The sequence below is a fragment of the Chelonoidis abingdonii genome, chromosome 1, assembly GCF_003597395.2.
Source record: "Chelonoidis abingdonii isolate Lonesome George chromosome 1, CheloAbing_2.0, whole genome shotgun sequence".
Taxonomy (NCBI): Eukaryota; Metazoa; Chordata; order Testudines; family Testudinidae; genus Chelonoidis; species Chelonoidis abingdonii.
Genome location: NC_133769.1, coordinates 324,522,281 through 324,535,834, shown reverse-complemented (window position 1 = coordinate 324,535,834; position 13,554 = coordinate 324,522,281). Strand labels below are relative to the sequence as shown.

General features: G+C 46.6%; 1 protein-coding gene across 4 annotated transcripts in view; it reads left to right on the top strand.

Annotated features, from left to right (window-relative positions):
• PDS5B (PDS5 cohesin associated factor B) overlaps window positions 1-13,554 on the top strand; it is a 281,843-nt gene that overhangs the window by 39,250 nt on the left and 229,039 nt on the right. For 3 of the 4 annotated variants that reach the window (XM_032781999.2, XM_075061644.1, XM_075061643.1), the window contains one exon: window positions 9,653-9,856. In XM_032781999.2, the coding sequence (XP_032637890.1) occupies window positions 9,653-9,856 (204 nt within the window). Of the gene's footprint in view, window positions 1-9,652; window positions 9,857-10,490; window positions 10,561-13,554 lie in introns of those variants that run through there. The other variant, XM_032782003.2, reaches the window with a different exon arrangement.

The window sequence follows — 13,554 nt, the reverse complement described above, 5'->3', positions numbered from 1 at the left end:
GTGAAATCACATGTGCTATGTAAGGTGAATAGTGTTGTTCACTGTGAAAGAGTATAACAATTGTTCTGTAAAATGTATCTTTTTAAATACTTCTCTCCCTTTTTTTTCCCCTCCCTCATGCAGCTGCAAATTTTTCAGGCCTCCCTACTCCATCCCGAAGGCTATCTCAGATAAGGCGGAGGAAAAAGAAGATGCGAGACGAAATGTTCTCGGAAATCATGGAAGTAACCCACAATGAAAGAGCTTATCTGAATGAGTGGAAGGACGTGGTAGCAAAGTACAGGAAAGATGCCAGTGAACGTGAGTCTAGGAGGGACCAATGTGAGGATAGGAGGGATGCTCGAGATGAGAGGTGGCGGCAGGAAGATCAGAGGTGGCAGGATGCAACGCTGGGGCTGCTGCGTGATCAAACTGATATCCTCCAACGTCTGGTGGAGCTTCAGGAAGAGCAGCGGGGTCTCCACAACTCACCATGTTCCATATCTTCCTCACCCAGCCGTGTAAGAATGCGTGGGGGAAGGCTTCATGCACCCGCCCACTCCACCCCCATGGACAGTCCAACCAAAAGGCTGTCATTACATTGAAATGTTTTTAGTGGCCTTTTCCTTCCCTCCTATCCCCCTCCGAAACCATACCCGGGATACCTTGTCAGTTCTCTCCCTCTCTTTATAATGACTTTTTAATAAAGAATACATGATTTTTAAACATGGGACTTTATTTCCTTAAGCAAGCTGTAATAGAAGGGGGAGGGTGGGTTGCTTACAGGGAATGAGTCAATCAAGGGGACAGGAGGTTCATGAAGGGGGAACAAACACAGCAGTCACACCGTACCCTGGCCCGTGATGAAACTCATTTTCAAAGCGTCTCTGATGCACACCAGGAAGCGGTGTGCTCTTCTAATCGCCCTGGTGTCTGGCTGCGTGTAATCAACGGCCAGGTGATTTGCCTCAGCCTCCCACTCTGCCATAAGTCTCTCCCTTACTCTCACACAGATTGTGGAGCAAGCAGCAATAACAAAGGGGACATTGGTTTGGCTGAGGTCTGAGCGAGTGAGTAATGGGCGGCAGCGCGCCTTTAAATGGTCAAATGCGCATTCTACCACCATTCTGCACTTGCTCAGCCTGTAGTTGAACAGCTCCTGACCGCTGTCCAGGCTGCTTGTGTATGGCTTCATGAGCCATGGCATCAAGGGGTAGGCTGGGTCACCCAGGATAACTATAGGCATCCCCAGCTGTTATTTTCTGGTCTGGGAAGTAATTTCCTTGCTGCAGCAGTTTAAACAGAGCAGTGCTTCTGAAGATGCGAGCGTCATGAACCCTTCCCGGCCATCCCATGTGGATGTTGGTGAAACATCCCTTGTGATCCTCCAGTGCTTGCAGCACCATTGAAAAGTACCCCTTGCGGTTTACGTACTGGGTGCCCTGGTGCTCCGGTGCCAAGATAGGGATATGAGTTGCATCTATCACCCCCCCCACAGTTAGGGAATCCCATTGCAGCAAAGCCATCCGCTATGACCTGCACGTTTCCCAGAGTCACAACCTTTCGTAGCAGCAGCTTAATGATTGCTTTGGCTACTTGCATCACAGCAGCCCCCGCAGTAGATTTGCCAACTCCAAATTGATTCCCAACTGACCAGTAGCTGTCTGGCGTTGCAGGCTTCCAGAGGGCTGTTGCCACTTGGTTCTCCACTGTGAGGGCTGCTCTCATCTTGGTATTCTGCTGTTTCAGGGCAGGGGAAAGCAAGTCACAAAGTTTCATGAAAGTGCCCTTACGCATGCAAAAGTTTCGCAGCCACTGCGAATCATCCCACACCCACAAAACTATGCGGTCCCACCAGTCTGTGCTTGTTTCCCGGGCCCAAAATTGGTGTTCAATGGCTAGAACCTGCCCCATTACCAGCAGGAGCTCCAAAGCTCCGGGGCCTGCGGTTTGAGAGAATTCTATGTCCATGTCCTCATCGCTCTCGTCGCCGCTCTACCGTAGCCGCCGCCTCCTCGCCTGGATTTGCAGGTCCTGGTTTAGCATAGACTACACGAGAATGCGCGACGTGTTTACAACGTCCACGATTGCGGTATTGATCTGAGCAGGGTCCATGCTTGCTGTGCTATGGCGTTTCCACAGTTCACCCAGGAAAAAAGGCGTTAAATGGTTGTCTGCTGCTTTCACGAAGGGATGGGTGAGGCTGTACCCAGAACCACCCGCGACAATGATTTTTGCCCCATCAGGCACTGGGCTCTCAACCCAGTATTCCAAGGAGTGGGGGAGACTGCGGGAACTATGGGATAGCTACGGGATAGCTACCCACAGTGCAACGCTCCAGAAATCGACGCTAGTCTCAGACGATGGATGCACACCGCCAAATTAATGTGGTTTAGTGTGTCTGCGTGCACTCGACTTTCTACAATCTGTTTTATAAAACCAGTTTATGTTAAATCGGAATAATCCCGTAGTTTTAGACGTACCCTAAGAGATAATTACTTCCTGTAAGTACTTCTGTTTGTGCCAGGCTGCAGTGTGAGAATTATTAGTTGAGGTTAAAGTCTTGAATAACATGATGTTTAAATTGGACCGTATGACATGTTTGGATATGAAAACCTGTCTGAACAAGAATGAGTAGATATTATGGAACTAGGGAAAACAGATGGAGATGTAATTCTTTTCTAAGTGCAAAGCTCCACAAAGTTTCTCCTGCCCATAATGATACGACAGAGTTGGTGGATCAGCATCAGGAGTTCCTAGATAAAGATAGTTGAAATTTTTGAAGAACAGGGGATTTAGAAATGGTTTCCATTAAAATTTGTTACCAAAAACTCTAGATTGCTTTGAAAATCCCAACCAGATGTTTCTAAAATGTTTAAACTTGTATCACAAACCATATGGGCAACAGTTTCTTGGGTGGCTACAACTCTGATAAGTTCCAATAATGCTCTTGAGTTTTAGAATTAGAAATGCTACTGAAATATTTGTTCTAACATGGGAAGGAAAATGTCATTCCAGTTCGAGGTTACTCCAAGCGTTAAAGATGTTGCCCTTAAACCAGGCATTGGAGATACAGTAGTAGAAACTGGGGTGCAGGCACCAATGTATGCTGGATTGATTTCCAGAGTCATTTTTATAGTGGCAAGAGCTAAGGGTGAATTCCTATCCATTTGTTTTAAATAAAACATTTGCATTGACTAAGGCAGCAGAATGGTTAACTGACCGCACCTTGAGTTCTTTGTCAGTGTCTTGGAGGTATGATGGCAAGTGACATCCAAAAAACAAGTTAGTCCAATCTATAGAACGAAAATATGGTATTGAAAACTCATTTCATTAGAATGCCTTTTGATGGAGATCTGCTGTTAGAAAAGGTTCTCAATAGACTTTGCTACACGGTAAATCTTACGGCAGACAGGTACATGCTTCTATATTGCAGTTGAATTTTTATAGACTGCTGATGGGTATCAGATTTTCAAGATCAGGAACCTGAGTAATGGGTAGTCCCTTTTCAGGTTCCAAATATGGAACATTTAGATCAGTTCCTGTTTTTCTAACATTTTTCTTGATATGCACATCCATACATAGGATCCTTCAGATTCTTTCATGAGTTGGGAAGAGTTTTCCTTTATTCTTTAAAAGTACAGTTTACCCTCGCTATAACACACCCCTCTGGATCCAAGCCATTTATTTGTTATAGCCAGGGGTTTGTATAACAAAGATCTGCAGAGGTTTCTTTGGGGGGGTGGGGACTTGTTACAGCCCAAGGTTCATTATTGTGAAAGACATTATAGCATGGGTGTACTGCATACATCTAATATATCCTTCAGAATTCAAGATGACTTGATACAGTCAAAGTTGTTTGTAGTCTCCTGTATCCAAGAATCTTAGTGCAGTATACCATTAGGAAAAAATTAAGGTTATCTCCCCTTCAGATCCAAACAGTGTCTCTTCATCCATGGGGGAGGGATAGCTCAGTGGTTTGAGTGTTGGCCTGCTAAACCCAGGATTGTGAATTCAATCCTGGATTTAGGATTGAAGTGAGGGGCGACTTAGGGATATTGGGCAAAATCTGTACTTTGGTCTTGCTAGTGAAGGTAGGCTTCTGGACTCAATGACCTTTCAGGGTCCCTTAGAGCTCTGTGATACAGGTATATCTCCATATATTAGCCATCTTGAAGCTTTAAGGGCAGTGTCATGGGGTCCACTCATGGCATGTGGCGCTGCCTCCTAGTGGCTCTGAGAATTAGCTCTTGCCAGGCTCTGCCCTCATTTGGTGGTGTCTCTACCTGTTGTCATGCCCTGCAGCCCCTCTCTCTTCAGGAACTGCAGCCTCCTCTCTGTGGCTCCTGAGAGTGGCAGGGGAGTCTGGCTTCTCTTAGGCAACTTTGGGCAATGAGGGCCCTATTGGCCAAAGAAAAAGGCCAACTGCACTGCAGATACTGCACCAGGGTCCGGACTTGGCTAAGGCCCCAACACCTAAGGGGAAGCCGATCATGGAGCCGCCCCATAGGGCAATGGAGCATCCTCGGTCCCTGGACTGCAGGTGGAGATCCCCATCTCTGTGGTCTAGGACCCCGGCACCTCATCTTCAGTCAGAAGACCTAGGTCCCTGACACTGCGCTCTTCCCCTACAAGACATGGGACACTGGAGTTGAGACATGGGTCCCCGTGCCACCAGTTCTGGCGAGCTTCCTGGCAAAGATTGTCACGCCTAGGTCACTTTTGCCGAGACTGTCTCCCAGATGTTGGTCACCACCTGGGCAGGATCGCTCCCTGTCGTGGCACCGGTCTCCATCTTCCTGGTGCTGCTCATTGGGCAGGCACCAGTCCTTGCTGGTTGCAGACCAGGGTAAGTTGGCAAACTCAGGTCTCGACGGCTCCAGCCTGGATGCTGGAATGGCAGTGGTTGGAGTTGGATCAGGACCTGTGAAACCCATGGTGGTATCTGCAACTCTGGCATGGCAGCAGGGACAGTGGCCTGCTCAGTGGCCATACTGGAACTTGTGGGGTGTGCCTGTAATACCAGTCCCATATTCCCACCAGTCCTCCCGGGCTGCCTCAGACAAACTGCCCTCGGCATTGCCGGCACTAGAGTCGGAACATGGTACCAAATCAGACGTGGGGGCAGTGCCTTGGACTCCAGCACCTAAGGAACCATCCTCAGAGAAAGAAGGGGAAACTGCCCCCCTCCCCCCCCCCGGCGGGGCAATCGTTGTCATCTCCAGACAAAGCAGTGACAGGTCCCTCCCAGACAGGTAGTCCTCCGATGGCTTCAAGGAACACCAGGCTCTCCTTGAAAGGGTGGCTACCAAGTTGAACTTAAAAATTGAGGAGGCCACAGAGGAGACTAATGACCTCTTTAATGTTATATCCTCCTCCACCCCAGCCCAAGTCATACTATCCGTCCACTCAAGGTTCCTTAAGATTGCCAAATTGCTGTGACAGACCCTCTTCCGTTCCACTTACATCTCAGATGTCAGAAAAGAAGTATTATGCCCCTGTAATAGGGTTTGAATAGCTGTATACACACTCTCCAGCAGCATCACTGGTCATGTCTGCTGTTGCTGAAAAGAGCAGGCAGGGCCAGGTCAGTGGCATGCTGAAAAACAGACGCCAAGAGACTGGAGTTATTTGGTAGGATGATTTATTTGGTGGCCAGCCTGCACTTTCGGGTGTCTAACCACCAGGCCCTTTTAAACAGGTGCAGTTTTAACCTGTGAGATTCCCTTAACAAATTCAGGAGCAGCCCAGGAGTTTGCTGCTCTAGTCAACGAAGGCACAGTTGTGGCAAAGGGAGCCCTCCAGATAACCTGGGACACTACTGACTCAGCGGCCACTGTGGTCGCCTCTGCAGTGGCCATGAGGTGCAGCTCCTAGCTGCAGTCCTCTGGACTGTCCCAGGAGATTAAGTCAACTATTCAGGACCTCCCATTTGAGGGGGTGGGGCTCTTCTCTGAGCTCATGGACTTGAGTCCATGGCCTTAAAGACTCCTATGCCAGTCTCTGCTGCTTGGGCCTCCATACTCCTCAATAGGCCAGGAAGCCGTTCTGCCCTCCGCCTCCACAGTCTGTTCCTGGGGGACTCTGGCTGAGCACCTACAGGAGAGAAACCCCTTGTTTCTATCCTAAGCGGTGACACCCGTGATCTTCCTGTTCAGCTGCTCAACCTGGCTTTTCCAGGAACCAAAGAGACCAGAAGCAGACATTTTGAGGGTGTGCTCGAGGACAATGCCCCAGTCACTTCCCAGGATTCACCCTCCCCCTCTTTCCTGGACCTCCTCCGCCTCTTCCTATTGGCCTAGTCTTGACTAACTTTGGACCATTGGGTGCTCGAGGTAATATCCTCAGGTTACACCTGGCTGTTTGTGACCGATCCTCCGCCCCACCCTTCTTCCCCATGTCTCTTTAGGGACCCTTCACATGAACAATTCTTCGTCTAAGAGACAGAGAACCTCCTGCACCTGGGAGCAGTGGAGGAGGTCCCTTGAGATGTGAAAGGAAGGGGGTTCTACTCCTGCCACTTTCTAATCCTGAAAGCAAAAGGGGGTCTCAGACCCATTTTGGACCTGTGTTGCTTCAATAAGTCTCTCAAGTAGTTGAAATTTCACATGGTCTCCCTTACCTCCCATCATTCCCTCCTTGGATCCGAGAGACTGGTACGCCACCGTCCACTTGAAAGACACACATTTCCATTTTCGCAGAGCACAGGCGCTTCCTTTGTTTTATGCTGGGCTAGTGCCATTTCCAGTTCATGGCAATGCCATTTGGTCTCATTCATCCCCAAGAATGTTCATAAAGTGCATAGCACAAGGGGACGCTTACCAGAGGTGCCATGGTGTTCAAATTTATCCGTACCTTGGCGACTGGCTAATAAAGGGCCAGTCCCGGGATCAGCTGCGGCAGCATCTCGATCTGGTTTGTTCCACTTGTCACGACCTGGGGCTATTAATAAATGAGAAAGTTGACCTTAATTCTAGTACAATGCATAGAGTTCATTGGAGGAGTCATTGACTCTGCTCAAGCCAGAGCCTTCCTCCCTGAGGCTCAGTTCCAAGTCACGGCAGACCTCATCTTGTGCATGCGAGTCCACTCTCTTACTGCTCACACGTGCCTGCAATTATTGGGCCATGAGTGGCCTGTACTTATATGGTCTGGCATGCGCGGCTCCGCAACAGACCCCTGCAGGTCTGGCTGGCGTCGGTCTATGTCCCCAACAGACACAAATTGGACCAGGAGGTCAGGGTCCTGAACCATGTACTGTCATCACTCACCTGGTGGCAGAGTCCTGCATTGAGGTTGGAGGGAGTTCCCTTTGCAGCTCCATCCCCGTCAGTGACCGTCATCGCCGATGCCTCGGACCTAGGGTGGGGAGCCCACCTTGGTGATCTCAGCACGCAAAGTCATTGTTCGAGTCACAATCGTGCCCTGCACGTCGTCAGGAAGCTCAGAATGGTTTGCCTGGCCTGCCAAGCCTTCCTACCTCACATAAAAAGGAGGGAGGTCCAGGTACTGACAGACACTACAGCGGTCATGTTGTATATCAACAAGCAGGGCAGAGCCAGACTGTCTGCCCTTTGCCACGAAGCCCTCAGACTTTGGGACTTCTGTCTCCAACACGACATCTGTCTCTTAGCCAGGCACCTCCCCTAGGCCAGGAACTCTTTGGCAGATCACCTCAGCAGGGACCATCTTGTCTCACCACTAATGGTCTCTCCATCCAGAAGTGGTCACCTTCATCCTCCAGAGGTGGGGGACTCCCCAGGTGGACCTGTTTGCGTCCAGTCAGAACAGGACATGCTCTGTTTTCTTCTCGATTTGGGGGATCGACAGGGGCTCCTTTTATGCTCCTATGGTCTGGGGCTACGCCTTCTCCCCTCAGTGTCATTGATTCACAGGGCTCTCATGAAGATCAAGCAGGACAGGGTGAAGGGGATCCTTGTAGCGATGGCTTGGTTGTGCCAGCACTGATTCTGTATGCTTCTGAACCTCTCGGGTGGCTGCTCCAGTGCAGCTACCTCTCAAGCCAGATCTGCTGTCCCAAAACTATGGCAGTCTTCTGCATCTGAACCTGGAGGCGCTGTCCCTGACTTCTTGGCTGTTCCATGGTTAAGTGCGGAGTAGCAGGAGTGCTTGGCTGCTGTATGATTCTAATCTTCTGTTTCTAATGTGGCTTGAAGTTTAGCATCTCTGAAGGTCCTTCAGACATGCAGGAGAATTGCCATAAATGAGATTGGTTTGGTATCTGGTCAGCCAAAAGAGACTTCTGATTTTGCCATGTCTAAAAATATTATGATAAAATATCATATTTGTTTTGAAGTATTTTATCAGTAAGTGCAAAGTGAGCCACTTAGCAAGTAATCTTCTCTCTCTTAAAGACTTAATCTTGTAGCACTAAAATGAATGGGAATTTTGCCACTAACTTCAATGGGTGAAGGATTGAGCTTTAATTGCCATTTTGCTACATCCAGTGGCAGTTGCACTGATTAAAAATAGTTACACCTCTGGAATTTAAATAAGAAATTCTTATATAATGACTTAGATTCTTCAGTTGAAAAATAGCCCATAAAATAAATTGTCATATGGAAAGTGGGTATTGGAATTTCATGCTAAATAATCAAAGGGCCAAACATAATACATCCTTTTTTATCCCCTTCAAACAAGCATTTTATTTAAATTGCACTAGTGACTGTCATCTTCAACATATTTTACTGGGCTATTAGTTTTTCTTTGTCAGTCTGTCTTGTCCATTTAGACTGGGCATGGATCATTTTTACTCTATAGTCATACAGGACTTGGCCCAGTTGGCCCTGATTTTGATTGGGATTGCTTAGTGCTACTATAATAAAAATAGTATTAATTTGCACAAAGTCCTGGGTTAATGTATGATTGCATTGAAACCCAGTGCACTCTGCTTTGGTTGGTGGGTTGACTTGGTGAGAAACTTGTTTCAGCCTTTGTTTTAGGGGACAGAAACTTAAAATACCAAAAGGAAAATAAAAGGGATGGAGAGAAGTCAGATTGGGGTTTGTCAGCTTTTAGAGTGACACAGTGTTTTAAGCAGACATTAAGCTTCCTAATAAAAGTTGACTGCTTTTGCTTTCTGGGTTTACCTGTGCATGGCTAATGCAAAGGTAAACACGTCTCTTTATCTCAGTCGAATCAGTGAATTGTCTTTTTAGAGCAGTGGTTCTGAAACTTAATTGCACTGCGCTCCCCTTCTGACAACAAAAATTAGTAGCCAACCCCCTGAGGGGAGACGGGAGACTGAAGACTGAGCCCTCCTAAGCCCCACTGCCCTAGTCGGGAAGGCCAAGGCCCAAGCCCCCCAACCCCGGCTGGGGAGCAAGGCTGAAGCCTTCATGCTTCAGCTTCAGCCCCAGGCACTGGGGCTTGGGCTTTAGCTTTGGCCTCAGTCTCCAGCAAATATAACGCCAGCTCTGGCAACCCCATTAAAATAGGATCCGGACTCAGTTCGGGATCCAGACCCACAGTTTGAGAACTGCTGCTTTAGAGGTATATTAAATGTTACTTTGACTTTCAGCAACTGTGCAAAAGCTGAGTGTTGGGAGGATGGAGAAAGGGTAGAATTGCATGAGCTCTTGTCTTATTTTGAACAAAGACCTGTTTACCTAGAGAGTTTCACTTATATATTGATCTAATTTTTTTTTTGTAGATGGTTGTGAAAACATTCATGGATATGGACCAGGACTCGGAAGAAGAAAAGGAGCTGTATCTAAATCTTGCGTTACATCTTGCTTCAGATTTTTTTCTCAAACACCCTGATAAAGATGTGCGCTTGCTGGTAGCATGTTGCCTTGCTGATATTTTCAGAATTTATGCTCCTGAAGCTCCATACACCTCACCAGATAAACTGAAAGTAAGTTGAAGTAAGCATGCATGCAGAAAGTGTCTGAAGGGGGAAAAAAGAAGGTGGTGGGGGAGTAAGGCACAGCGAATATAGTTCACCCATTGCTTCCCCAACAGAATGATTTTACAAATTTCTGGTTCCACCAGGTTCTTAGTTATTGTATAAATCAAAATAAATAAGTTAACCAGGTTAAACCCTTGGATTTCTCAGCTATGGGGACACAGATTCTGTCTGCGCTGCGAATTTTAACTGCTATAAAAGTCGAGAGACAAACGTGTTATTAAATCGTCTAACTCAGTTATATTGTAGATGTAACAAATATAACTGGCAAGAAGCATAGCTGTTGTAACTGTGGTCCCAACCTATGAAAGAGGTAAGATAGGTAAAGTAATATCTTTTATTGAACCCACTTCTGTTGTTCGAAGTTATAAGTTTTTGAACTGCTGAGTCTCTGTGTATCTTGAAAGCTTGTACCTTCCACCAGCGGGAGTTGGTACAATAAAAGATAATACTTCACCCACTTTATATCTCAGGCAGCCTCTGCTTCCGTATATAGTATTTAAAGGCTTTTGGAATTAACTTTTATATCTGTTTTCAATATGAGATTAACTAGAATATCTACCCTCTGTCCTTTTAGTAGTGTTGGCAGGTCTATAGCTTCCACAGGATCCTTCTGTGAGACATCAGCAAAATCCTCTGCCAGCACTTTTAAGGTAGTGATCACTAGTGCTTTCAGTTAGCATTTTGGGGTATTTCTCTTGGCTCTGTGGGACCCATGCTTGTTGCCCCGCTGCATTGTAAACCTGAGTTTACAGTTGCTGGACCTACGTCTCAGCTGTACTGACATGTCTACACTGCACTATGCAGACCTTCTGAGTCTTATCCATTACTTGAAATGTGTCCACACTACCAAGTTACAGGGCTTGGACCTGAGCCACAGCAGGACTCTGACTCTAATCCACTCCTCTATCTAGGTTCTAGTACCTGGGTCCTGAGTGCTTGCTGATTGAGCTGGACTGATGGGGAGGCTTGGGCTCAAACCCGAGTCAGAGACCAAGTTTATTTTGTAGTGTAGAAATGCCTTTGGAGGGCAGAGAGTATTTTATTGAAGAAAGATATGTTTGAAAATAGTTCAGATTATAGTGTTACTCTCCACCCAACTGACAGTGAGAATTTCTGCTAAAAATTTGAAAGTTGCAGTTTTAGGAGTGACCTTCCTGTACATTATGTGAAATACCCATAGCCCAACTAGATAGAGATGGTTGACTGGGAAAATTGACAGTTTAAGCAGCTGCAAAGTCATCTTTTTGTTACAGAAACTTTCCTATTATGGCAGTTTAGATGGCTTTACTCTTTTTGTAATGGAGGGTGGGGGGGAATCAATACCAGCTAAATTCCTTCTAAGCTGCTAAGCAAGCTATTAAGGGTGGTGCAGGTGAGGAAAGGCAACTGGGAATAGGTGGCCCTCCCACAGCGCAGGGGAGAGAGGCAGCCAGGAAGAGGTGCCTCTCCCATGGCCCATCCCCAAGATGCTGCGGAGAGAGAGGGAGGGCTGGGGGGAACCCAGCCCTGAGCTTCCTCCCGCACTCCAGACCCCTCATCCCTGGCGCCACCCCAGAACCCACCCCCCAGCCAGAGCCCTGAGCCCCCTCCCACACTCCGAACCCCTCCACCCCACCCCTGCCACACATCACTTCCATAGTGGTGCACATAACAAAATTCATTCCGCACATGCATGTAAAAAATTATAGGGAACACTGAACACCAGTCCTACCTTCTCTTTCCTTCCCCTCCTACTCCTCCCAAAAAAACAACTTTTCACTACATTGTCTGAATCTTGAGTGATGGGTTAGTCTTTTTTTTTAATTGCAGTGAAAATTAATATTTAAAAAATAGTGGTGTCTTTTTGTTCATTGTTTCCTCTTTGCTCTTGGCTTTCACTTCTCTAGACTTTCTTTGTCTGCAGATTTCAGAGTTGTTGTGCCTTTCAGAGATAAATTTGTAAGTACATCAAAGACATGACAAAAGAAAGGGCAAATAGTGGAGTCACTTTCTTGTAAAATAGTGGTGCAGCAGACTGAGTATGACATTACACAGGGTACAGTCTGAGCTGTTGAACATCTGTGTCCCCTCAATTTACCAATCCTGGTGTACCTTTTACACTGCTTTGCTTTGCTCTGAGAACTACCACTCCTAGCATGCAAAATCACTCCCAACTGAATTACATGAACGCTCTGGCCAGCCACTCATGATTTACCAACACCAACAACTTCCCAGTACCAGAACTTGTAGAAATGTGCATCTTGTACTGCCCAGCTCTCTACTGGACAATTATGAGGTCATATAAAGTCTGTCATTCCATCAATGGAAAATCATAGGACTGGAAGGGTTCTTGAGAGGTCATCTAGTCCAGTCCCTTGCACTCATGGCAGGACTAGGTATTATCTAGATATGTACAAAACTCCCTATTATAGGATATGGACAAACTTTGTTATTTCAAGTGAAGGTTCCCCAGCACTTCAACCCAAACAAACGCGTTTAGATAAAACAAGTTTTTTAACTACAGAAAGATAGTTTCTAAGTGATTACATATAATGAGACATGAAGGCAGAATTGGTTAAGAAGCAAATAAATGATATGCAAGGTAATACTTAATTTAGCAAGCTAAATGGATTCACAGCAAAGATTTTTATCTCACAATATGCTTACAGCAGTCTGTAGTGACTGAAAAGACTCCCCGGCCAGGCTCCCTCCCTCAATTCAATATTGCTTCCTTTGGGCTTGGCTACATTAGAAATTTCGAAGTGCTGCCCTGGCAGCGCTGTGAAGTGTGAGTGTAGTCAGAGTCGCAGCGCTGGGACAGAGCTCTCCCAGTGCTGCTTGTAAACCACATCCCTTAGGGGTGTAGCATGCAGCGCTGGGAGCCGTGCTCCCAGCGCTGCTGCCCTGATTACACTGACACTTTACAGCGCTGCATCTTGCAGTGCTCAGGGGGGTGTTTTTTCACAGCCCTGAGCGCAAAAGTTGCAGCACTGTGAAGTGCCAATGTAGCCAAGCCCTTTGTCTTTCAAGCATTGTAGCTGCCATCAGTAGAGACAGGACTGGGAGGAGTCTAGGTAATTTGGAGGTCACTGTTTCTTCTTCTTCTTCTGCTCTTCTCCTGTCTTTGAGGATTATCTCCAGCTGGGGTTCAGGCAACAACCAATCTGTTTACACACAAACTCCCAGCTGTTCCACTGTCAATATGTAAAGTTCTCGCTCACATCCTTCTTGCCAAAGAACGGTCACTTACCTAGGTGATAGTCTGTAATAGTTCGTCTGATTATGCTGATACCTGGCTGAGGCGCCCATGTGTCTTTGTCTCTGGAAAAACTAGTTTGTGCCTGGTTTTCTTAAACTTGGAGCATGTAGAATCTTGTAACTTTATATGCAGTGTTGATATACACATTTTATCAGGACAATAATGTTCAGTAGATTGAGTTTTCTTATGGTATCTCACAAGGCATACTTTGTACAAAATTTATTGTAGTCTTGTAAAAATAGTAAATATGTGGTATAGTGTGTCACGCTGAGACAGTTTGTATTCGTGAAATGAGTTCACAGGTGTCCTGGTTGCAGGACTAAAGACTTCTTGATACAAAGAATGATGATGATTTCTTCATATTCATATGGGAATAAAGGTAAGAGGAAGAATGCCTCTTTCTGGA